Source organism: Pelodiscus sinensis, chromosome 6 (assembly GCF_049634645.1).
Source record: "Pelodiscus sinensis isolate JC-2024 chromosome 6, ASM4963464v1, whole genome shotgun sequence".
NCBI classification, from domain to species: domain Eukaryota; kingdom Metazoa; phylum Chordata; order Testudines; family Trionychidae; genus Pelodiscus; species Pelodiscus sinensis.
In genome coordinates, this window is record NC_134716.1 from 68,229,987 (window position 1) to 68,254,624 (window position 24,638).

Consider the following 24,638-nt stretch of genomic DNA (forward strand, 5'->3'; position numbering starts at 1 on the left):
TGGACATTTGATCTGATCCAATGTGGCCTTTCTTAAAATTGCTACCACTGGACTACTAACATGAGCAAAGTTAAGCATGTGTGTAAATGTTTGCAGTATCATGGCAAATATTGGTAGACTGAGAACACTCATTTTGAGTCAAAATTAATGCATGTTTCATTCAATATGTGTAGGTACAATTCATAATAAAAAATAAATGCAACTAATGCTTATGCTTTACAAGAGCAAACTTGCATGGTCTCAATAAGGTGTTTAAAAAAACCCGTTCAGAATTGTGTATGTGTGAGCATCAGAGAAGAAGAGAATTAAGAGTAAAAAAAAAGAATGAAGTTGGAGATCCTTTTGTAATGTTGCAGTAACAACATATTGCTTTTAGGACCGCGAACAGGGATTTGACTTCTTTGGAACAGTTGTCAGAAGCCAAATCTTGAAGCAACACCCAAAGCAATTAAATACAGTTTTTGAGATGCATAGATACAGAAATTTGTCAGGAAGATATTTAAAAAAACACTCCAAGGTTTATATGTATTTCTGTATACCCCTTGAGCATTAGCAAGCAATTTAGTAGGATTGTGAGATTCTCAGTGTTGCCCAAGTCCTTTTTTTGATTATTGGCCTTAGTTGCTTCCTAGCTGTTCTGTAATTTAGGAAATAGCCTCCTTTAAGCTGTAATGAGCATTTCAACCCTAACTATTTATCTCGTTGTTCTGGTGACATAAAATTGCTGCATTAATAATATGAGTTCCTGAATTGGTTAATTATTCAGACCTTTAAGGAAATGCAGGTGTGTAGAGGCTGATTATGTTTGTAAACTGAGGCCCTGTCTTTTTGGTGACAGAATCCAGAGAGCATTCATGCCATTTTTATAAACAACTGGATGCAGTCCTGGGTGGGGACCCCATGTCCACACCGAAGGAAGTATGGATACTTCCCATGCTCCATGTCTAGTTGCTGAGAGTCTTTACGAACTTCGGGACTTGAGGACAATTCCTGCCTGTCACAATGGTTGCCACTGGATTCACCCTAACCCCTTTTGTCTACTTCCACCTCCATCAATAACTTCTGTCTCCGGCGCTGCAGTGGGAATGTGTGTGCCATCGTTTGGAAAGCCCATGTTAGCAAAGCCAGCCACTGTGTCATCCGAATTTCCCAGAGTCACAGTCCTACACAGCAAAATGCAATTTACTGACCTGCACGCTTACTGGTCAGTAGCAGTTGGGAGTCACCAGCTTCCACAAAGCCATGGCAACACTCTTCTCTTCTGAGAGACCAGCTCTCATTCAGCTGTCCTTGCACCGCAGTTTAGGGACTGGCTTAGAACACCGCTCCAGGAAGGTTGCTTTACACATTTGAAAGCTCTGTAGCCATGGCTCTTCATCCCACATCTGCATGACAGTGTGATCCCATCACTTAGTGCTAGTTTCTCTAGTTCAAAAGTGATGGTCTGTGGTGCACAGCTGATCTGTGACAGCCCAATGCAATAGAAATTCATTGGTGGCCCTCTCACCATGGTTGTCCACATATGAGTCTTCATCCTCTGTTACTCATTGCATAAGGAGCTCTGCTGCAATACATGATGTACTAAGCACATTGAACACAATGTGGGAGAGAACTGTGGGATCCATGATTTCTCACCGTAAATGCTGGAGTTTTCAGCAGGGACTGTCATTCGAGTGGGGTGAAAGTAAGCCGAAAGACCAGAGTGGACTGGGAAGCAAAGAGATGGTTGAGGGGATGTTTTTCGCATTCCCAAAATTCATGGTACTATGTTGTGCATTCCCACAGTGCTTATTGACACCAGGCACTGTGGGATGCTTGCACACATTGCTTTGCTCTATCTGTCTACAGGGTGCTAACAATGTGGCCATGAAACATCAATAATAGGAGGCTGGAAGCCTGCTTTCACCCGATTTCACTTTTGGCATCTTTTGGCATGTCAATAGCACTTTGGTCAGTAAACCTTCCCAGACTAAGAAAAAGGTATTTAAAAATAATCAGGTATGTAAAATGAATCTCCAATTTCACCTTGAAAGTAAAAGATCTATAATCAGAATAAATGTCCACTATGAAAACTGAAATTACAACACAAAACCAGAAATTAGTTTTGATTAACATTTTACATCCCATCTAATGGTTCATTGAAAGTGAGAGGTGCGATGAACAATCTAAAGATCTGAGAGCAATGAATGTCAACATATTAAAATTTTGCATTTTGATTAAAAGCAAGAAAACTAGCAAAACATAATCCTGTTATAAGAAATTCTGTTGAGCCATGGCACAATAGTATAATCTTGCTGCAATAAGTGAAGAATTTGTACGAGTCCTGTACAGTTTCAAAGGGGAAATCATCCACCTCTGTTCTTTAAAATTGTGCACACCATTATTAGAATGCCTTCCAAAGGTATAAAATCCCACTAGAAGAGTGATCTCATTTCCCTTCCTCCTTTGTCCTGACGCTATTTTTAAAAAGTTATTTACTTTCTCTCTATCTGTCTCCAGCCTCTTTCTCTCACCCCCTTTTTGCCTTCACTGCTTTTTTCTTTCTTTTTCTTTTTTGCTGTTTTTTGCAGCTTAAAGAATGATAATTGGAAGAGAATTTAAACCTTTGTTCTGAGGACAGAGATTTGTGGTCCTTCGTTGCTGGTAATGAGTTTCATTTCAAAGCCTTGGCCTTGTTTCCAAATTACACTTTACATCTACTCTCATGAACTCCATCATTAAGCTGCTTCATAGGAATGTGAAGGAAATCTTTTCCTTGGAAATCATATGACGTACACTGGGCTAATTTTGTGGAGGGCCTTGCAGATCACCACAGAGATACTGAATGCTTTCTTTAATTAACAAATTGAGCCTACTCGTGAACCCATTGCCATCAATAGTCAAACTCCATTTTGAGCAGAAGACCGATCCTTGATGGACTGACTGCATTTATTGTACAGCTTCTTAAAAATATCCTCTCGTTTCCATTTTAAGTTTTATTTACTATGACATAGGGCAAGATTTGCACAAATTTTGGATAAGATTAACATTTTCTTTCTAAAATAATAAATGGTAATGTAGCACTCTGTTGAATGTAGCATATGTAAAGGGGAAGAAAACCAAGTTCTGTTGCTATAGCTGCATAGTTACAGAGGAACAGACAACATACATTATTTATTTAATTGTTCTTGAACTACACATGCTATACCACAGGGTTTTTTAAAAAAACAATCTATTCAAGAGTCCATATCTTAATAGTCATATAACTACCCACCATAGCTCGCAATCCTTCTAACGTTTTTTTCAGGAGAAAACAATTTGTTCAGCTTCTTATCTCATTTTGTTTAATTTAAACTGCCCTAACCAACTGGTTAGGTGGTTTTCTGATTCGTTACTGCAGCTCTTAAGCTTAGTAACAGGAGAGATACTAACAGGAGAGTTTAGAGAGGGAGTTCTCCAGGTAAAGAAGGAGTAAAAACGGGACCCTTGTGGTAAGTGGCTATCTGGAGTGTGTTTGTGTGTGGGGGAGTTATTTGCAGTGTGCTGAGCTTGTGTTTGTGTGTGTGTTTGGTTTGTTTGTTTGAAGGAGCTTCTAAAAGGTTTGAAATCTAGAAGCCTCTGTTAATTGGCAGAGCCTCTGTCAGGGGGAGGGGCTACCAGAGCCATATAAGCCTTTGACTCAGCGACCAGGGAGAGTGCGAACAGGAGAGTTTGGAGAGGGAGTTTAGAGGGGGAGGTTAGAGGGCGCTAGTGACTTCTGACCTTCTTTAAAACATAACTCTTAGAATAATCTATACTCCAGAGGTTTAAAAAGAATTCCAGTTTATACTTAAACTTATTCATTAGAAAAATGGAGACAGAAGCCCAGCAGCAGAGTGGGGGCTATCCTGTTTATTGTGTCGAGTGTAACATGTATGATTACCTGCCCTGTGGGCGGGTGGTGTATGTGTGCACCCATTGCAAGGAGCTCCTGACCCTCAGAGACCGAGTTTGGGCTTTGGAGGCCAGGGTGGCTGAACTGGAGGAGCTAAGGGAGGTAGAGAGCTATGCTGATGAGACTTTCTGGGACACTGTAGTACAGTCCCACCTCCAGGCTGAGAGCCCCAGTGCTCTTAAGGAGGATTAAAGTCTCAAGGGAACAGAGCATTCAATGGGAGCAGAGGGAAACCATCCCGTAGTTGGGACCCTCCTCCCATAGGATGTTGCGGTATCCTCTTGCACTGAGGATACCTCTGAGGGGGAGGGAATGACAGTTAGGAAGAGGCAGGTGTTAGTAGTGGGTGATTCGATCATTAGAAACATAGATAGTTGGGTTTGTGATGACTGGGAGAATGGTATGGTCACTTGCCTGCCTGGTGCGAAGGTTGCGGATCTTTCGAGGCATCTAGATAGACTTATGTGTATTGCTGGGGAGGAGCCAGTGGTCGTGGCACATGTAGGTACCAATGACATAGGGAAGGGTAGGAGAGATGTCCTGGAGGCCAAATTTAGGGTGCTAGGAAAGAGACTGAAATACAGGACCTCTATGGTGGCATTCTCGGAAATGCTTCCAGTTCCACGCGCAGAGCTAGGTAGCAGGCGGAGCTTCAGAGTCTCAATGCGTGGATGAGACGATCGTGTAGGGAAGAGGGGTTTAGATTTATTAAGAACTGGGGACACTTTTGGGAAAGGGGGAGCCTATTCAGGGAGGATGGGCTCCACCTAAACCAGGATGGAACCAGACTGCTGGCACGAAACATTAAAAAGGCCGTAGAGCAATTTTTAAACTAAGAGATGGGGGAAAGCCAGTTGGTGCGGAGATGCACGTACATTGGAGGGAGACTTCTCTTAGAGGAGAATCCATTGATAGAGATTCTCTAAGCTGTAGTCAGAAAGAGAGGAGGGGAGAGGGCGAACCATGGGCCAGGGCAGACAAACAACCGCATACAAAGGAATCCAATGCATCAGAGAAGGGCAGACAAATAAGCAGTGGCAAATTTTTAAAGTGCTCGTACACAAATGCTAGGAGTCTAACTAGGATATGATAGAGGTATATAAAATCATGAGTGGTGTGGAGAGGGCCGATAAAGAAATGTTATTTATTAGTTCCCTAAATAGAAGAACTAGAGGACACCAAATGAAATTCATGGGGAGCAGGTTTAAAACTAATAAAAGAAAGTTCTTCTTCACACAGCTTGTAGTCAACCTGTGGAACTCCTTGCCAGAGGAGGCTGTGAAGGCTAGGACTATAATAGAGTTTAAAGAGAAGCTAGATAATTTCATGGAGGTTAGGTCCATAAAAGGCGAGGGGATAAAATGGTGTCCTTGGCTTCTGTTTGTCAGAGGCTGGAGAGGGATGGCAGGAAACAAATCGCTTGATCATTGTCTTCGGTCCACCCTCTCTGGGGCACCTCATGCTGGCCACTGTTGGTAGACAGGATACTGGGCTAGATGGACCTTTGGTCTGACCCATTACGGCCATTCTTATGTTCTTAGTAGATTGTGGTTTAGTTTTAAATGTTTTCTTCTGGTGTGAGGCATACTATTAATCACATTAGTAGTTGCATGTAAGTAAATAGAAGAACACTCATGAGTGAAGATTGCTTGCATGAGCAGATTGAGTCTGTATTCACGGACTCTTTTGGAGATACGCTGTTGACTTCCATTCAAGTCCCAAACTGTATTGTTTTTTACAATGCATGCTGAGTGTGTTTAGGTCTCTTCTGAGTTAAATAACCCTAAGTTGAAATAGTTTTAAGCAATGATGTTGATAATATTTAGGAGACATTCTAAGCATATTGGTTTTTTACCCTGAAGAAGTGGCTTTTGCCTATGAAAGCTCATGATATATATATTTGTTAGTCTCTAAGATGCCACAGGATGACTTGTTTTTAAAGTTACATACTAACATACTGTGCCTTTTAGGTAATTCTAAATAACATTAGTAGAAAAGTTAGCTTGGATTTCTGATGATAGAAGTATGGTTCCTACACCAAAGGCAGGACATGACAATCACATTACTTTTAGGAGAGGCATTATGTCCTTCTTTTGACATGTTTATAAATTTGGATGCTGAGTCAGTACTATTTCCACAGAAGCATATGGAATAGATTTCTTATTAGTAAGGGAAGCAGAGGCTTCTTGGAATAGTATGTCTAAGTTCATGTTGAGTTCACTTCAAATTGGGGTGAAATGTAATATAGGATGGTATTTTGCCATTACATTTATAGTGTGGCCCTTACATTATTTGTGTGTTCTTCTAAAAGAGTTCAGCATGCCTTTTTTTTTTTTTTTTTTTTCCCTTGAGGTCATCTAAAACTTGTTCAGCAGTGAGGTCCAAGTTGAACTAGTTACTGTATCATGGGTTATTTTGTCCATGTGGGATTTTGTGTTCTGGTGTTCTAACAATATTTTTTTAGGAAAAACTTAAACAACAAATAGTCTAGTAGAAGCTTAGACTAACACAATATGTAGATGGTATCATGAGCTTTCGTGGTCGCAGTGGTCATCTGAAGTGGGTTGTGCCCACAAAAGCTCATGATACCATATACGTGTTGTGTTAGTCTTTAAGGTGTTACTAGACTATCGGTTTTTTTTAAGTTTTTCCTGTTATAGGCTAACTCGGCTACCCCTCTGAATATTTTTTTTTAATAATTCATACCCAATTTGCACTTCAACAGTCAATGTGGGATATCAGTCTATTCTACCTTTGTTTTATCCAGCGATAAATGTGTGTGTGTATGCTTATATTCTGATATTTGTTTGCTTACTTTTAATTCATATAAAACTAGCCATTTGGAAATTTCACACATTTTTTTATGAATTATTGGTGCACTTACTTATTAGTGGGCTTTTTCATGAGTGTGGTTTTACTGTCTACCAGAATGAATATGTGTGTGTGTGTGTGTGTGTGTGTATATATATATATATACACACACACACACACACACACACACACACACACACACACACACACACACACACACACACACACACACACATCTAATAAATTCTTATGTGGGAGCAAGACGTTGAATAAATGAAAATGTTAGGCTTATAAGATTTAAACTAAATAACTTGCCCTTGATGTTTCCGATAGTGTACAGGTTTAGTTCCTCTAGACATTCCTGAATACAGAGCTAAATTTAGTTCTCCTTTAAACCCATACATTTTTCAGGTCTAAATAAGTACAGAATTTGCCCCCAGAAAATTCAGAATTATCTTTAAAAGAATAAAATGTTTTTAGCTGTTTGTCTTTATCTGTCCAAGTTAAATCAATGAGCCAGCTTCATCTGAATAAACAAATTACAGGTAGAGATTAGTGCAGGGGTCATTAAAGCTCATGTTTGCAGTTTCCTAATCTTCATGTTGTACTGTATAGGGCCATGTCGAAGTCTGCTTGAACATATGCCTGGTTATACTGTAAAAGCAAGATAAAGTCAGAACACAAGTCAGAACACAACCAAGAATTAGTGTGGTTCAGCTGCACAGTAATTGTTCCCTCTTCTCTTTTACCATGTTTAATTTTTCAAACTACATTGATTGCAGAGGAGGGTTGTAAGATATAAGTGTTCATACATCACATCTGAATTACTAGAGTGGCATCCTTGTACTAATGTGGGCTTCTGTAGATGTTGGCTAAACTTGCTCTCCGCCCAGATTACACCCACGGAGTGCTGTGAAGTAGCTACACCATAGCAGAGAATGTAGCCCATTATTTTTAAGACTGTGCAAACTGAGCTTTAAAATATTGTTAGATGTTTTGTCACAATCTCTCAAACTAACATTTGAAATATTTAAAGATCTCTATAGTAGTGATTAAGACAAATACTGTTTTCTTAGCACTTTCATGATTATTCATAGCAAGATATATCATCTCCTGTAACTTGATTGCCTTTACAGCTTGAATCACTGTTCTTCCTTCATTCTTCAGAAGAACAAAAACATCACAATCAAAAGGCTGGGCTAATGGTCTTTTCATTCACCAGCTCGTTTATAAACAGGAACCTAAATGTCCCTGAATATATTTAGCAGAAACCACTTAGCACCAACTGAGGTCAAGGTTAGAGGAAACGGGATGGTAGCATTGAGCTACTGAGCTCGTTATTATAGAGAAACTGACAGTTTAAGAAAGAGAGATGCAATTGCTCGAAATGCATTCTTGCTTTTTATAAACAGTTTTGTCTTAGATGCTAACTGCTTGAGAATGTTATACTGTAAATTCAGTAAATTAGATTATAGGTAAGCACTTAGCAGTGCTTCCTGGCTTACTCTCATTTTACAAAATGTTCTGGCAACAGTTTAACCTCTCACGGGTCCAGGTAAGATGGAGGATTCAAATGAAGAAGAGAACAAGAGCTAGATCTGTAGAGAGTCATAGGTTGGGACTTCTGATCCTCTGGAAAAAAAAATAGTATGTAGTAATATTGTAATTCTGGTTTTAAAATTCGAATCAAATGAAAGCAGCACAGGCATCCTTAATTCTAGCATTTCCCAATTTTTGAGTGCTTGACTTTTCAACTTTGTTCTTGTAATACAGGCAGTCCCCGGGTTACGTGGATCTGACTTACGTCTGATCCCTACTTACGAACGGGATGAGGGAACTAGCTGCGCTCCCCCCCCCCCCAGCAGACCGCCGAGACGCGCTGTGGCGGTCCCGCCTCCCACGTCCTCCGCAGCGAGAAAACCCGCTCCGCGTCTCCCTGGTCTTCTGGGGGGGAGGGCGCAACTAGTGCACTCCCCCCCCCCCCCAGCAGACCAGGCTTTTCTCGCCGACGCCTGGGGTAGAGCAGCTGGGGGGGCTGCCGGGTTGGTCCCACAGCGCCGAGGTGCGGCGCTACTGGACCAACCCAGCAGCACTCCAGCTGCTCTGCCCCAGGCGTGTCCAATTCAGCCGCTGCTGGTCAGTTTCAACAGCAGCTGAATCTGGACGCTAGTTCCGACTTAGGGTATGTCTACACTACAGCACTAATTCGAACTAACTTAATTCGAATTAGTTAATTCGAACTAAGCTAATTCGAACTAGTGCATCTAGACCTAAAAACTAGTTCGAATTAGCAAAATGCTAATTTGAACTAGAATGTCCACATTGAGTGGACCCTGAACTGAGGTTAAGGCTGGCCGGAAGCAGTGCCGGCAGGGCATCAGATTAGGACTTAGAGCATGGAGCTGCTGTCTCAGGCTAGCCGAGGGCTGTGCTTAAAGGGACCCAACCCCCACCCCAGACAGACTGTTCTCAGGGGTTCCCCACTAGCAAAGCAGTCCTGGCTTGGAGTGCCCTGAGTGCCCACACTCGACACATCACAGCACTCGGCCATCAGCCCAGCTGCACTTGCTGCAGGCTGCCATCTGGGGGGGGGGTATTCGGGGGGCTACAGGAGAGCTTCCATCCTGAGGAACCCGCAGAGCCACCCCAGTCCTCCCCATCGGGGGCTTGTGCCCCATTCCTCCCTCACCTCCTTCCACTTACCCCTCCCTAGCCCCCCTTCCTGATGTACAAAATAAAGGACACCTGTGTTCAAAAATAGAAACTGTCTTTATTGAACTTTATTGACTGGGAAAAGGAGGTGGGAGAGGGGAGGGCAACTAAAATGATCAGGGGTTTGGAACAGGTCCTATATGAAGAGAGGCTAAAGAGACTGGGACTTTTCAGCTTAGAAAAGAGGAGACGGAAGGGGGAATATGATAGAGGTCTATAAAAGCATGAGTGGTGTGCAGAGGGTGCATAAAGAAAAGTTCTTCATTAGTTCCCATAATAAAAGGACTAGAGGACACCAAATGAAATGAATAGGTAGCAGGCTTCAAACTAACAACAGAAAGTTCTTCTCCATAAAGCAAATAGTCAACCTGTGGAACTCCTTGCTGCAGGAGGCTGCGAAGGCTAGAACTAGAACAGAGTTTAAAGAGAAGTGAGATCAAGTCATGGAGGTTGGGTCCATGGAGTGCTATTAGCCAGGGGGTAGAAATGGTGTCCCTGGCCTCTGTTTGTGGAAAGCTGGAGATGGATGGCACGAGACAAATGCCTTGGTCATTGTCTTCGGTCCATCCCCTCCAGGGTACCTAGTGTTGGCCGCTGTCGGCAGACAGGCTACTGGGCTAGATGGACCTTTGGTCTGACCCAGTACGGCCATTCTAAGCTCAGTGCTCAGGGTCGGGGGTCTCAGTGGACCACCTTGATTTTCATGCCAACCTGCTTCTGGGTGGCCAGGCTGGCAGCTCTCCTGCCCTAGACGGTCACATTCCTGTGCCTAGTGCAGAGGTCGTGGATGAGGTCCACGATGTCTGCACTAGACCAGGCGGGCGCCCGTCTCTTGCGGACCCGGGCAGGCTCCTGGGAGCCGCCAGCCTGGTCCCGGGAAGAGGCAGAGGGCTGGGTGGCAGCGGGTGGCTGGCTCGAGCCGTGCCAGATGCAGGGTCTGCTGGCTGGGTGCTGGCAAGCTTGCACCTGGCATGAGCACCGTAGCCAGCCCGTGCCCCTTTAAGGGCTCTGGGGCCGGGGGGGGAGGGGGGGGGCAGAAGAGTTTCCCTGGTGGTGCCCAGAGTGGCCACCAGGGCAAGCTGGGGAGGGATAGCCTCCCACTAGTTCGAATTAAGTGGCTACACAGCCCTTAATTCGAACTACTTAATTCGAACTAGGCGTTAGTCCTCGTGGAATGAGGTTTACCTAGTTCGAATTAAGCGCTCCGCTAGTTCGAATTAAGTTTGAACTAGCGGTTCGCGTGTGTAGCGCCTGTCAAAGTTAATTCGAACTAACGTCTGTTAGTTCGAATTAACTTTGTAGTGTAGACATACCCTTTCATACAAATTTAACTTAAGAACAAACCTACAGTCCCTATCTTGTAGGTAACCGGACTGCCTGTATAGGATTTTTGTAAATGTGACTATGGCCAGAAAGTTGACCTAAGATGTGCAACTCCAGCTGCCTGAATAGCATAGCTGGTGTCAGCATGCCTTAGGCCAAGTTTCCATAGCATCCCTACTCTGGGAGGCCAGTGGAAGAAATTCTCCCATCAACTTCCCTTTCTCCTCATGACCCCGTGGAGTACCAGAATCATCTGGTAGAACCACAAGTAATTGATTTATCGGGTCCTTACTAGACCCATTAAATTGAGTCCTAGAGAGTGATCTCCACAGCATCAATCTCCTTAGTGGAGACAAATTCTCCATATGTATACTCATTAAACAATAGGGAACAAAGTCTTTCTTTGTAGTTACATATATGTTGTGATGTTTTTCACAGTTACTATTATTATAGCCTATAACAGCACAGGCTTTCAGAATGCTAGAGGACATATGTCAAGAAAGTTAATGTACCATAGTCTGATAGCCAGAAGTCAGGGCAGAGGCTGGGGGGAGGTGGGGATCAGAGTATGGAGGTGCAGGGGGCTCAGGGCAGGGATTGGAAGGTGCTGGAGTGAGAGTGGGAGGGGCTTGGGCCACATGGTTTGATGTTTTTTGGGGCCCAGAGCAAGGACTTTAGGGTGCAGAAATCAGGGCAAGGTTTTCTGACTGGGGGGAGTGGAGTCAGGGCAGGGGCCGGGCGCCCAGGGCAGTGGGTTGAGTGTAGCAGTGAGGTCATGGCTGGTGGAACTCAGGACAAAGGGTTCGGTGCCTGGGGGAGGGATCAAGATGGAGGTGAGGGTACAGAACTGAGGGCAGGGATTTGGGTGTCCTGGGTCTGAGGGGCATGTTGTCATGGGGCATGTTGTTTCCTGGGGAGGAGCTACATTGTTTGTGGCAGGGGGATCATGCACCTGGTCTGGTGGCTTGCCATGTAGAAAGCCCTGTCTCCAGCTGGTCACTCTCTTGCTGGTGTGGTTGCCCCAAGGCACTTCGCAATATAGCTATCCCTCCTTTGAGCCCCCTCCCTTTCCATATTATGGAAAACAATCCCATTCCAGGCATTTCTTATTTTCCTGACACAACCAAACCCTGATCTTGCTTTAAGTTAGGGTAAGAGGAAGCTGTATACTAAATTTAGTGATCTTAAATGATAAAAGTTAGGAGGATTTCTTAAACAAATGGACTCGTGGATGTACAGACTCAGACTGACGTAGAAACTCTCTCTCTCTCTCTCTCTCTCTCTCTCTCTCTATCTATATATATATATCTATATCTATATATATATATATATCTATCTATATATATATATCTATCTATATATAAAAATACTGGTGCTCACCACCATTCTGCAGTTGGCATTTTATTTAATTTTTATCATCATCTCAGATTTTCATCTATTTAGGCTCTCATGCAAGAATACGCAATGACTAATATAGTTCAACTTTTGCTAGCTCAGCATTTTTCATCTTACTGGGGTGAAAAAACTGTGCTGAAGGGATTTTTTCAAACTGTTGTCACACTTGAAAAATGCAAAATGATTAAGACATGAGACCATTGGACATATCTAACCTTACATCACCTTTTCACCATGATAGGAATTCTCAAAGTCAGTTGTCCCTAAAGACTTTATTCTAAGTATTTCTGCCAAATTTGTTGCCACTCACTCCACTCCTAAAATATTATACCTGGGACTTATGCATCAAAAGTTCAATAGAAATTATGCATTAATAAGGTGTTATAATATGCCTTAATACTAAACACTGAAAATGTAAACCTGTTTTGTTTACATTAATATTTTGTTGTATTCTTTTACATACATAACTAATGTACCTCAAGTCTTTTTTACGTCTTAATATTACAGAATGCAAGTCTTTAATGACCAAGTAAGTTCTCTGTGTAGATTACACTCTGTATACTAATCTCTGTTTAATGGAACTAACCAAACAGTACTGTGTTTTGCTAATGACTTCTGTTTTAAGATGATTAATCAGGATATTTAAGTAAGTAAATTGATACTTCACACATCCATTGTAAACAGATATGCAAGAGCTTGCTATGGTTTTTTGAGATGTAGGAGAGAATTTGGATGGAAGTAGGTGACTTTTTTTTTCACAGCTTGTTGCAGAGAATGGGAAAATTCAAAGAGAGCAGTATCATGACATCAGGCCTATGCCTGCTGCATGCTTCCTCATGCTCCAAGACTCTATATTTGATATGAATGACTTTCTCCAAGAAGTACTCTGATGTCGCTCAATGGGAATAGCTGAAGTACAGTAAACTTCCGATAATCAGGCACCTTTAGGACCCAGGGGGTGCTGGATTATCAGATGTGCCGGACTATCGGAAGGGGGGGCTATGAGGAGTCTGGGGTGGGTTGGGGTGGGGGGATGCCACCCTAGACCCCTCATAGGCCCCCCTTCCGATAGTCCGGCTCTGCCCCAGGCGTCCCTGATTCAGCCACTGCTGAAATTGATCTACAGCGGCTAAATCGGGGATGCCTGGGGCAGAGCAGCTGGAGTGCTGCCAGGTTGGTCCCGCAGCACCGCTCCTTGGCGCTACTGGACCAACCCAGCAGCACCCCAGCTGCTCTGCCCCAGGTGTCCCCAGGTATAGATACTGATCAGCGGCTGACTCCAGGAAGCCCGAGGCAGAGCTGCTCTGCCCCGGGCTTCCTGGAGTCTGCCGCTGGTCAATTTCAGCAGCGGCTGAATCGGGGACAGCTGGGGTGCTGCCCAGTTGGTCCCGCAGCCCCTCGGGGCAGCGCTATGGGACCTACCCGGCAGCACTCCAGCTGCTCTCCCCCCGGCTTCCCCGATTCAGCCGCTGGTCAGTTTTAGCAGCGGCTGAATCGGGGAAGCTGGGGGCAGAGCAGCTCCAATGGTCTGGCTGCCCGGAGCACTTCCGGGTTCCTGATGGTGCCGGACCATCAGGAGTGCTGGACCATCAGATGCCGGGCCATCGGAGTTTTACTGTACTCAGTTAACAAGAGAATTCACAGTCTTTATAATTCAATGTTACATGATTTAGTAACTACTGTGGTGATAGAAAGGCAGGATATCTCTGTTTTTTCAACAGCCAGGACATAAGCTTATATCCATTGTACTAGAGCATGTCAGTGTCTGCTTTGTTTTCTGTCACTGATGCACCGAGTTTTCCTTTGCACTTCTTTTTGTTGGAGATCATCAGAAAACCACACAAACCTGTGGGAATGTTGCAGAAGTAGCAAATTTTTGAGTGTCAGGCTGTCAATCATTGTGGTTAATGATGACAGTAACGCTGACCAGTCACAATGACCTAATTGGTCTTCTGTTTTATGGCCTTTTGATGGGTTGAAATAATATGCAAGGATGTTTTTTAGAATTTGACTGAATCCAGGAACAACTTATTAGGACTGTCCTACCTTGCTAGGAGACTAGGGAGGATTCTGATCTTAGGCTGAAGGAGAGTACAGGCAGTCCCCGGGTTACGTACAAGATAGGGACTGTAGGTTTGTTCTTAAGTTGAATTTGTATGTAAGTCGGAACTGGTACATATTGTAGGGGAAACTCTAGCCAAACATTTCTCCAGAGCTCAGTTTTATTCTCCCACACCTCACTTCCCTCAGTCCTTTATTCTCAAGCTGAGGTGTCTGCTGAGAAAAGCCATTCTGCGTCTCCCTAGTCTGCTGGGTGGGGCACCAGCTTCGCGTCTCCCTGGTCTGCTAGGGGGAAAAGCAGCTAGTGCGGGGTTGCCTCACCCCATTTGTAAGTAGGGATCCGATGTAAGTCGGATCCATGTAACCCGGGGACTGCCTGTATAGTCTATTTCTTGTTTGCTCTATATCAAGAGACAGTTTGAAAATCAGGTTTAGGATGAGGCTCACTTTGAATGATGTCCAGTGAGAACCTGTGACTAACTAAAGATGCCTGCTGCGTTTTCCAGATCCTGAGTAGAACTGTGTGTTCCTTTGCCTTGAATTATTAACCCTACAGAGAATCAATAAATTTCAATCCATACTCCTAAAAATAAATAGACTGTCCTTATATCTTAGTTTTGACTGAATGTGTACACAGTCAGGAAGGGAAAGGTGCAAAGAGCCTATTGATTAAACAATTACTTGCAACCTTAAGGAATTTCTAAAAATTCTGCCATAACTGATTTTGTAATGGGACAGCTATTCAACTCATTAGCAATTTTAGTCATAAAATGCAGCAGTAAATCACAGAGGCAAGGTAGACCTAAAGGTCTATTTTAAAATCAATTCAAACAGTGATTGAGATCTTGGATTTGCAGAGGTGAGATGTGTTCATTAATGATTAATTATAAATCTGTTTTCTAAAGAAGACTTTAAAGCTTCAAACTGCTTAAATGCCTCTAACTTTATTTTTGTCACAACTTGTGTCTTTTGGATCTGTATTAAAGTTGATTTCAAGCTGTAAAATTTAGCTACACATTTAAACCATCCCCATACGTTGAGTGTGCAGTTCAGTTTGGGCCCATCTCTAATTTGTATAAGTGGACGAAGTATTCAGTTTTTCTCAGCATGAGCTGGATAAGAGTTTTGACAAGTAGAAGGAAAGTTTCTTTGCAGGTATTTAATTCCCACTGTAAACTCAACTAATTATAGACTTTGGCATATAGAGAGGGCTTTTTCTTCATCCTAGCTGTAACAGAATATATCTGTCTCTTAGAAATAACATGTAACATTCCTTGTACCGAAAATATGCAGCTGTCTTTGTCGCTGATGTATTTCTTGAAGGCTTGACTGTGCTATTCTTACATGAGTTAAATTCACCCAGGGTATGAGACAGCCCTGGAAGGTTCCCAACAAAAATATGGAAGCATATGTTTGGGCTTCTGAGGGAAAGGCAGCTCCATAGTAAGTGAGCAGCTTGACTATGCAACCTCCTACATGTGGTGAGACGGCCACACTAGTTCTGCATAGCCTAGCAACAGCTGTTTCTGGTGACACTAGATCCCTGAGTTTCGGATTCAGCATATGTTTAACAGGTATTTCTGCATCTGTAATTCTTGAACTTGCTCTAGCTCAGTCTCAAGTTGCTTTCAGTTCAGGGAACCTATCATTTGACAGAATAAAACCACAATACAAATCTTACCAGTTTGCAAATACTGAGTCCGTTCCTTTGTTGAAAGCAGACAGTAGAGGGAACATCTCTGAGGTATCATCCTGCCTAAAAATACAGGTTAATTAAAACATACAGAATAACACATAGAACAAGATACTAAGCAGTTATCATAACCACATCCCATAATACTGTATTAGCTTTCTTAACTTGTTTTCATTAATCTGTCTTTAAAGAGATTCCTGAGCAGCTGTGTTTTAAGTGACCATGTCTCAGCCTGGACCTGCTTACAGGTGACAGAAAATGTCAGCTTTTTAGAACTGAGTGCAACAGGAGAGAGGGGCTATGGCTACACTGACATTTTTTTTCAGAAGAAGATATGCAAATCGTGCTTGCATTTGTATATCTTCTTCCAATTCTTTTTGCGGAAGAGGTTTTGCTGCTATTTGGCAAGACCCTGTAAACCTCGTTCGCAAGACTCTATAAACCTCGATTTACGAGGAATAAGGGGTCTTGCGAAAGAGGGCTTTTTTGTGATATTTGGCCCCGTCTACACGGGGCCAAATAGTGGCAAAACCTCTTCCACAAAAAGAATTGGAACATATGCAAATGCGAGCACGATTTTCATATCTTCTTCCCCCAAAAAATGGTAGTGTAGCCAGAGACAGAGATCTTTTTCCTTTGAAACAGTCTGAGCCACAGTCTCTTCAGAGACTCAAACTATAAGATACTGGAACTGAAAAGACCACGTTTAACAGAACAGATATTCTTAGGATTTTGGATCTTCTGATTATCTTAAGACACTTTCGATATTAAGAGCTAAATTTTGCTACTGTTAAACATGCCGCCAATAAACGCATGTATTTGCATATGGTTCCAATGTTGCTCAAAATGAATACAATTTGTGTGTGTCTTAAAAAAAATCCCAGCCACACAACTATAACTGTGCCCTCCAAACCAGCCTGTCTCAAATTCAGCCACTGAGGGCTTTTCATATCCTCACAAAAACATCAGTGATGGGGGAAGGGCAAAGTATCAGCCTCTCCTCCCTTCCCATTGCTCCTGGATGCCTTGTACTGCCTATGGAGATAGGTCCACAGCAGCAGACTCCAACCCCAGGCATCAGCTGCACAGCCCCGGGATCTAACCATGAAGCAGTGTGTACTGAACCACAGCTCTAGCCATGGAGACTTATTGCCCACATCACCCATAGCCCTTGCCGCCTCTTACTCTGGCCTCCCCAGCTAGGGCTTAATCTTTCCTAGGGGTTGTTGAAGTATCACTTTTTTACAGCAGACCTACTAGCAGGCTGAGAAAAGTGATACTGGTATGTTTGTTGGTATCTCTTTTCCCAGCCAACTAGTAAGTCTGCTGTGAAAAGTGATAAAATGATATTTGTATGTTTGTTGTTTTCATAACACTATTTTTGTTACTGAGCTTTACAAAATAAAACCTTATATATTACAGTGTTTTGGACATGTATGTGCATATTTATTTGGTTTTCCTAAAGTTAATGAAGTATTTTAGGGGAAAAAGTCAGTACAGTCACTAGCAAGAGTTGGTAGCCCCACTCTGAGGCCACCAAAATTATTGCTCCAAACAGTAATAATACTTAACACTTAGGTTAGGTCTAATTTGATGCAAACAGTGGCAGACAGAGAAAGTCAGAAAAAGAAATGCAATTTGCAGTACACAAATTACGTATCTTTCCGCTGTTCTGTCGAAAGAGTCTTTTCTGAAATTTGGCACATATATATGGCGCCAAATTTTGGAAAAAAGTCCTCTTTGACACCTCTCCTCTTCCTCGTCAAATGAGGTTTACAGGGATGGTGAAAGAGCATGTATACTTTTTTGAAAAATTTTCCAAAAAAGCAGACGCATTCCTTGGACTTGGCATTGCTTTTCCAGGATACCTCTAGTAGTGTTGAGCTACTCTGCTTGGGTAAAATGGTGGGCTAGTATGGCGGCAAATGCTTATCCCTAGAGAACAAAAGGAAGTCCTCCTGTCTTCATTGTTCAGTGGATGGAGTAGGTGACAGGCAATTTTTTTCAGCACTTGCTGGCCTTATCAGCTTGTTAGCATTTGGAACTCAAACTTGTGTACCTGACCTCTCTTTAACCTGGTCTTAATATACAAATTAATGTAACTCAGAAGAAAGTAAGCTGAACTAATGAGTTATTGTAGCTCTGTCTTAATGTTATATAGATTGGATCCATTGGCCCTAAACAAAAAAAAAGTTTCCTTTTTCATAATCTAGAAGTTCTGATTTAAACCTGTGAAATTCTGACACATCCATTTCTTAAAAACAGACTTTGACAAACTTGAATCGAACCAAGAAAACAAAACTCTTATCAAAACATAGTTCAGCTCAGTGCCTCTTTCCGACATACAGTTCCTTAGGTTTATTCAAAACACACCAGAAACAGATGCAATTGGTCTTCCAGTGTATTGTTATCAGTCAAGATTTCGTTTTGGCGCACACAAGCCTAAATTTAGCGGATTCTTTCTCTCTCTCTCTCTGTCACTGTTTGCATCGACTTTTGCAGTTGAGAGACTCTAAAATCATTGCCAGTATATGCTTAAAAAAAACCCCTGAGAAACCTGTGATTAATGACATCCAGAACTAAGCCTGCCAACATGTACTTTTGTCATTGTGTGTGAAAGGGCTGTATGCTGAAACCCAAAGAAGCAGCACAACCACGGTTCTGCACAAAGTTTTAGATTGGCAAAATAGATATATCACTTTTTGGTAACGCCTTAATTTCGTGCACAGATTTGTCTATCAAGTCAGCAAAAGCCTGTTCAGACTTACGGGGTTTGTTACTAAATGTCAAGATATCAAATAAATTGAATTAATAGAAAAGTAGCATTCCTTGTGACAGGGAAGAGGACTAGTCTGAAATTTGTAGTAAAGATGAAAACAAGTAGAGATGATTATTTTAATTAAAATGTTCTTTATTTTTCAATAAAAACATCTGTTTTAGAAAACTTAAATTTTACCTTCATTTTGTTAAGGGAATCCAAAGATATTAAATAGGCTATTTATTTATTTATTTATTAACCCAGATCATTCTATGTACAAATGATCAGATAATGTCTATGGATCCAGTTTTGCCCATGCAGTTACCTGATAATTAAAAGAGCTATGTGCATATTTTTGAATAATGGTCTAAAAAAAGGCCCAACATTTGGTCTAAAAAATTTGGAATTAAGCTATTTAACAGTCAAAAGTAAACTATTTTGCCTTTTTTGCATGGATACTTCTGCCTGTCTTACTGTTTAACTATAGCAAGTCTTGATTGCTAAGTGCTAACCTTGAATTAGTGCTTCCTAAACTTTTCCATGCCATGGTTGATGTCACAACAGAAAAACAAACAAACCAACCTTGAGATAGTGTTCCCTTGGAAAAATAAAGAAAGGGTATAGCTATTATTCTCTAGATCTGTCAACAGTGCACCTGACAGTGGCAGTTCCCATCACAGAAGTAAACTGCAATTCTAAGTCCTTCATCTAATGTCTATGAAATAATGTAAACACAGTGTCTTTTCAAGCTAGATAAATCTTTAATTATTTTGGCATTCCAAAACTCAAATGGTTACTTGAGTTTCTTATGGAATTTCTAGCTGCTGGTGTACAGGAGCTTCAGGGGATAGCCAAGTTAGTCTGTTACAGGAAAAAAAACAACAGATGGTCTAGTAGCACTTTATAGACGAACAAAACATGTAGATGGTATCATGAGCTTTCGTGGGCACAGTCCACAAAAGCTCATTATACCATCTACATGTTTTGTTCGTCTATAAAGTGCTACCAGACCTTTTTGTTTGGTTGTTCAGTACAGGGCCAATACCATATATTGGTCAAAGCTTAAACCTCCTCCTCCAAAAAGAAAGATAACCCCTTTAAAAACTTTTGAACTCCTTACTCACACAAGTGAACAGTTACCTACACAGGTCATACCGCTGAAAATTAATGGAACTACTTTTGTGAGTAAGTGCTCACTCTTTTGCCCTAAAGGAGAAGAAACCAGATAATCTGTATATGTCCATTGAAAAGATAAATGAAGATCCTAAAAATCATGTGTGAAAGGAAAAGAATGTATTTAATGAAGATAGTGCATTTCACAAGTTTAGATTACATGGAGTTGTATGTATGTTTCATGACTTTGTCTTTTTCTTGTTTCCTTTTTAGTTACTGGCTGACAAACAAGGTCCACATCAAACGACCCAGCACTGGTCTCCTCATGTACACGCTCACCACCAGATTTTGTGATGAAATTCACCTGTATGGCTTCTGGCCATTCCCAAAGGATTTATATGGAAAACCAGTCAAATATCATTACTATGATGATCTAAAGTATCGGTACTTTTCAAACACCAGCCCCCACAGGATGCCATTAGAGTTTAAAACTTTACATGTGTTACATAACCGAGGAGCACTGAAATTAACAACAGGGAAATGTGTAAAGCAATAAAGCACATGTAAAGTACAATATAAAGTATGGAATAGTCACGTCATCATAAAGATGTTGTGAAAGGCAGTGGGATCCAACAGAGGATATGTTTCAATAACCACTAAGCCATTGCGAAAAGGAAACTTACCTGAAGTCCATTACCAGCTGATGATATACCTGTAAAGTGCTATAAAACTAAGATATCTTGACTGCAAGGGTTCAAGTAAGTGCCACTTTCACTAAGAACAAAGCTTGAATGTATAATCAGTAGTGTTTACAAGAGCCAATGAAGCATTCATTGTCAATTAAAGAAGCAAATCGTCCATTTAATGCTGACTTACCACCGCAAAGTTGAGCAACTTATAAAAGAGATACTCAGCAGATGGAATCTGTCTTAGGGGAAACTGCCCTTGGCAACAGAAATCATGGTTGAATTAGTGGAGAAAGTGATGTCCATAAGATTAGATAGATCAAGTAAATGCCTTCTGTCAGGGGACTGTATCTGACCTTGTATTATAAACTCATTGTTTTTCTTGGTGTTTTTTCTGATTGCTGGGTAGTTGGTTTTTTTTATTTTTCATTGGGGTATTGGAATCCTTAAAGGATTTTATGAGGACAATGGAAACAATTATAAACAAAATCTTCAAAGAGTTGTATTTGAAGAAATAAGTTCTTATAGAGGAAGAATCAAATACTTAAAAATATTTGTTGTATTCTGCTGTTGCACAACTCTAAACCTCCAGATTGATTTTTTTTTTTTTTAGCTGCAAGCTGTCAGCATCAACTAAACAGAACAACTGTGAGATTGGTAATTTTGAGCCATTCTTAAGGAAAAGTTTCTGTTACATACCACCTGGGGAGGATGTACGTAATAAGAAGGTGCCCTTACATTTGGTACCAAAGATTACACTGTTTATTTTGAATACAAATACCTTTGTTTTTCTCTTCGTGGAAAAAATGTACATTTAGTACTGTGTTGCTCTGCTGCTGAAGGAAAAGTGGATTTAGGTATTTTTGTTTATTGGAATTTATCTTGCCTACTTTGTTTTAATGAAGAGCCTCAACAAATTCCCTGACTTTGCCTGCAGTGATTTGTTCTTTAGAAATATCCAAATTTGTTTTATTCCATGCACTTGAACACTTAAACATACGGGTGTGATTTGTATTTCCAAAATGTAAAATGTATAATTTAATTTTAAAATACTGTAAAAAATATAGCATAATCAATGGGAAACTTTAATTCTTTGGAATTAAAAGATGGCAAAGAATTAATGTAGCAAAAATTTTGAAATTGACATTTTGCAATATGCTGTATCCCTGCCATATTAGAATGGATAAAAGCTGAATGGAGAATAAAGCATAAATTGAACAAAGTTGTTTTTAAATCTAAATTTCTCATAGTATTGAACAATATTGTATTAGTCCAAATGCTGATAAGTAACTGAAGAAAATAGCACATTGCTATTTTATTCCTATATCAGTTCTTTTCTTCCAAACCTCATTCATTCATTTTGAGAACAATTCTTCTTGTCCTGAACTTTCCAAGAAAGAGATTTAGAAGTGGCAGAAAGAGTATAGAGAAGGCATATCTTCACCGTTCATATCAGATTTGGGTAATTATTGACTAAGTGCATTGGAGTAATCTGCAAAATCAAAATATTTTTGTTTTAGATTGTGTATGTCAGCAAATTTAACACCAAACACATGAGCAAGGATGCATATATTTAAAAAGGGAAAGAGACAGTTTAAAAAACTTTACTCATCTATGGGCAGAAGAATGACTGGCCAAGTGAAGTTGCCCCAATTCCCACTGCTGTCTTGGACGTGCCAGTTCTAGTGGAAAGAGCTCTGTATCATAATTTCACTTTAATTTCCTCTTATTCAAAGGGGGAGGAAGGTCTGACGCCGGATTATGTCTCCACTCAGGTGTCTAGTTCTAGAACCAGGGCTTAAAATTCTAGGAGTGAATCTTTGCCCTATTGGCCAAGTCCACTTTCTCCCTCCCTCCCTGCATCTTTTTCCTAATTTTGTGGGCCCAAGACTCATTGGGGAAAGTCCATGATCATGCTGATCCAATAGCTAGATTCCCTTCATAGTAATAAGTGCTGTGACCTACTCTGATCAACAGACTGAGGTTTGAAACATAGTTGGACATCTCATAGACACAGTCAGCATGTCTTCTTCCCTCCCCCCCCCCTCCACCAAGCTGTCCAGCGCAACACTTGTTTGCTTTGTGCTGGGATCCAAGATTTGGCCTTACGTGATCATGGTGTGTCAGTTGAGATGGCAGTCAAAAAAGGGTTTCAGGATGGACCCAAACTACTTCCTCCCACCCCACCCCACCTGCCTCTCAGGGAACTTTTTAATACTCCTAATATGAGTTCAGTCAAGATCAGGAAAGCTCAGCATAGATGGAAACGCTTAACTTCCATTGTACCAAAAAAAAAGGCAATTTCTTATTCAAGTAGACTTCAGAGAAACAATGAGACTGAGAAACAGAATGATCAATGAGGGAGTTGAGATTTAAAATTCATCAGATGAAGGTTGGGGCAAGAACACTGAAATAGGAATGCATATTTAAAGATATATATGGGCCTATTTTGCCCATAGTGTTCACATCTAATTCTGTTGATGAAATTGACACCAGTGCAAAAATCACAAAACAAACCCTGTAGCTCAGTGTATGGAGGGAGATTACCAACCACCTTCCCCATGGACCCATATCTCCTTTTTTAAGAAGGTCAGTATCTGTTAATATTCTCCATATCAGTAGATCCACTGATGCCAGCCCATCCCCGTTTTGCCATGCCCTGCTTCTAAACACTTCTTCAAACGGTTACAGAGCTGGTCTCCAAAATGTAGAGAGGCCTTCCATTCAAGCTCCCCAAATCTTCCCTCCTTTAGTTGTGAAATCATACTGTTTCCACTATGTGACCCTCTTTCCTGTCCAGGTCCATGAAGGATTGGCCTTGTAGAACATATGTGGAGATTTAAATAGGGCATAGGGACTATGTAGCAGAGTGGATTTCACTATGAGGTTCTTCAACTTTAATATGCATCTCAAATCTGTGAAGAATCTTTGGATTAGTTCCTTTGTTTTGCCCAATGCTTGTCACTGGCTTTTGTTAACTAGATAAAATAAAATGGACAAGTAGTCCACCTGCAACAATGATACCTGATTTGGTGAGGCTATGAAACTAAGCATCAGATTAAGCTGATTATGAATGAGGAATGGTCTCAAATGACTGATTTCTTCCTACACAAGATTTAGCAATCACCAGTAATAATTGTTGCAAATATGTTTTTAAAGGAATCAGAATTGAAAGAAAATTCTAGAAACAGTCTGTTATATTGCCAGACACTTGAGGATACAGTAAGGCAAAGTAAGAGGAATTTGTTTTCATTCAGACATATTTGTTGTAAATTATGTATAAACTAGCATTTTCACATTTTCTTTGTCAGGGACCCTCTCTCCTTTGGTTTAATGGAGAATAATACCTAATATATTTGCTTGTTATGTTTGCAGCTTTGGACCAGTTCTCCCTCTCCCAGCCCCAAAATTAACAACTATTGACTGAATGTTTCAAAACTTGAATTGGTTTGTGCAATTTGATCTGTTTTACAAATTGAACCGCAATTAATACATCACACCCTGAAATAAACTTCTTAAAAATCAGCACTCTCTTGAGGATAATGACTTGTTTGAATTGACTACAATTTGCAGATAAATACCTATCTCTTCAAAACTTTTTTTTTCTTTGAGTCTGATCCTGTGAAGTGCTGAGTACTCCTTATTCTTATTGAGTACACTGGGCATTGCAAGTGCTCAGAACAAACAGGCCCCTAGCCTCTTGCTGGATCGAAGCTTTAAATTGCACATTAATTTTTATTGTTTTTTAAGATGTTACTTTGTGTATCAAAAAGCACAATTGTTCTAAATGTATATAATAAAGGAAGAGTTTATAGAGTACAGCATTTCTGCACAGTACTATTGCTACTGAGCATTCACAATAGCATTTGTGTAGTTTAAAGTATTAAGATGTATTCTGTCAGCCTTGTCCTATTTAATATTATTTTGTGTACAGCATTTGGGTATTACTGTTTTATTATTTGTATAAATGTAAAATAAATTAAACAATTTTTTTCATTTTTTCTGTTACTTACTTAGACTGTGTTCCTAAATACTACAATTAGCCTTGTGTTTATTTTCAGGTTTTTTAATTACACCTTAAGACTAATACCAGAATCCTTTAAAAATATATTATATGTCAAAATTTAAGTGTTAGAGAAATTAATCAAACAAGGCCAATTTAATACTTACAGA

At 40.9% G+C, this 24,638-nt stretch overlaps 1 protein-coding gene across 3 annotated transcripts in view; it reads left to right on the forward strand.

Moving 5' to 3' along the window:
• Positions 1-22,586, forward strand: part of ST8SIA4 (ST8 alpha-N-acetyl-neuraminide alpha-2,8-sialyltransferase 4) — a 103,252-nt gene extending 80,666 nt beyond the window's left edge. For all 3 annotated transcript variants that reach the window (XM_075932075.1, XM_006128785.4, XM_075932076.1), the window contains one exon: positions 20,053-22,586. In XM_075932075.1, coding sequence (XP_075788190.1) covers positions 20,053-20,335 — 283 coding nt within the window. In that variant the 3' untranslated portion in view covers positions 20,336-22,586. The remainder of the gene's footprint in view (positions 1-20,052) is intronic.
• Positions 22,587-24,638: the final 2,052 nt, after the last annotated feature.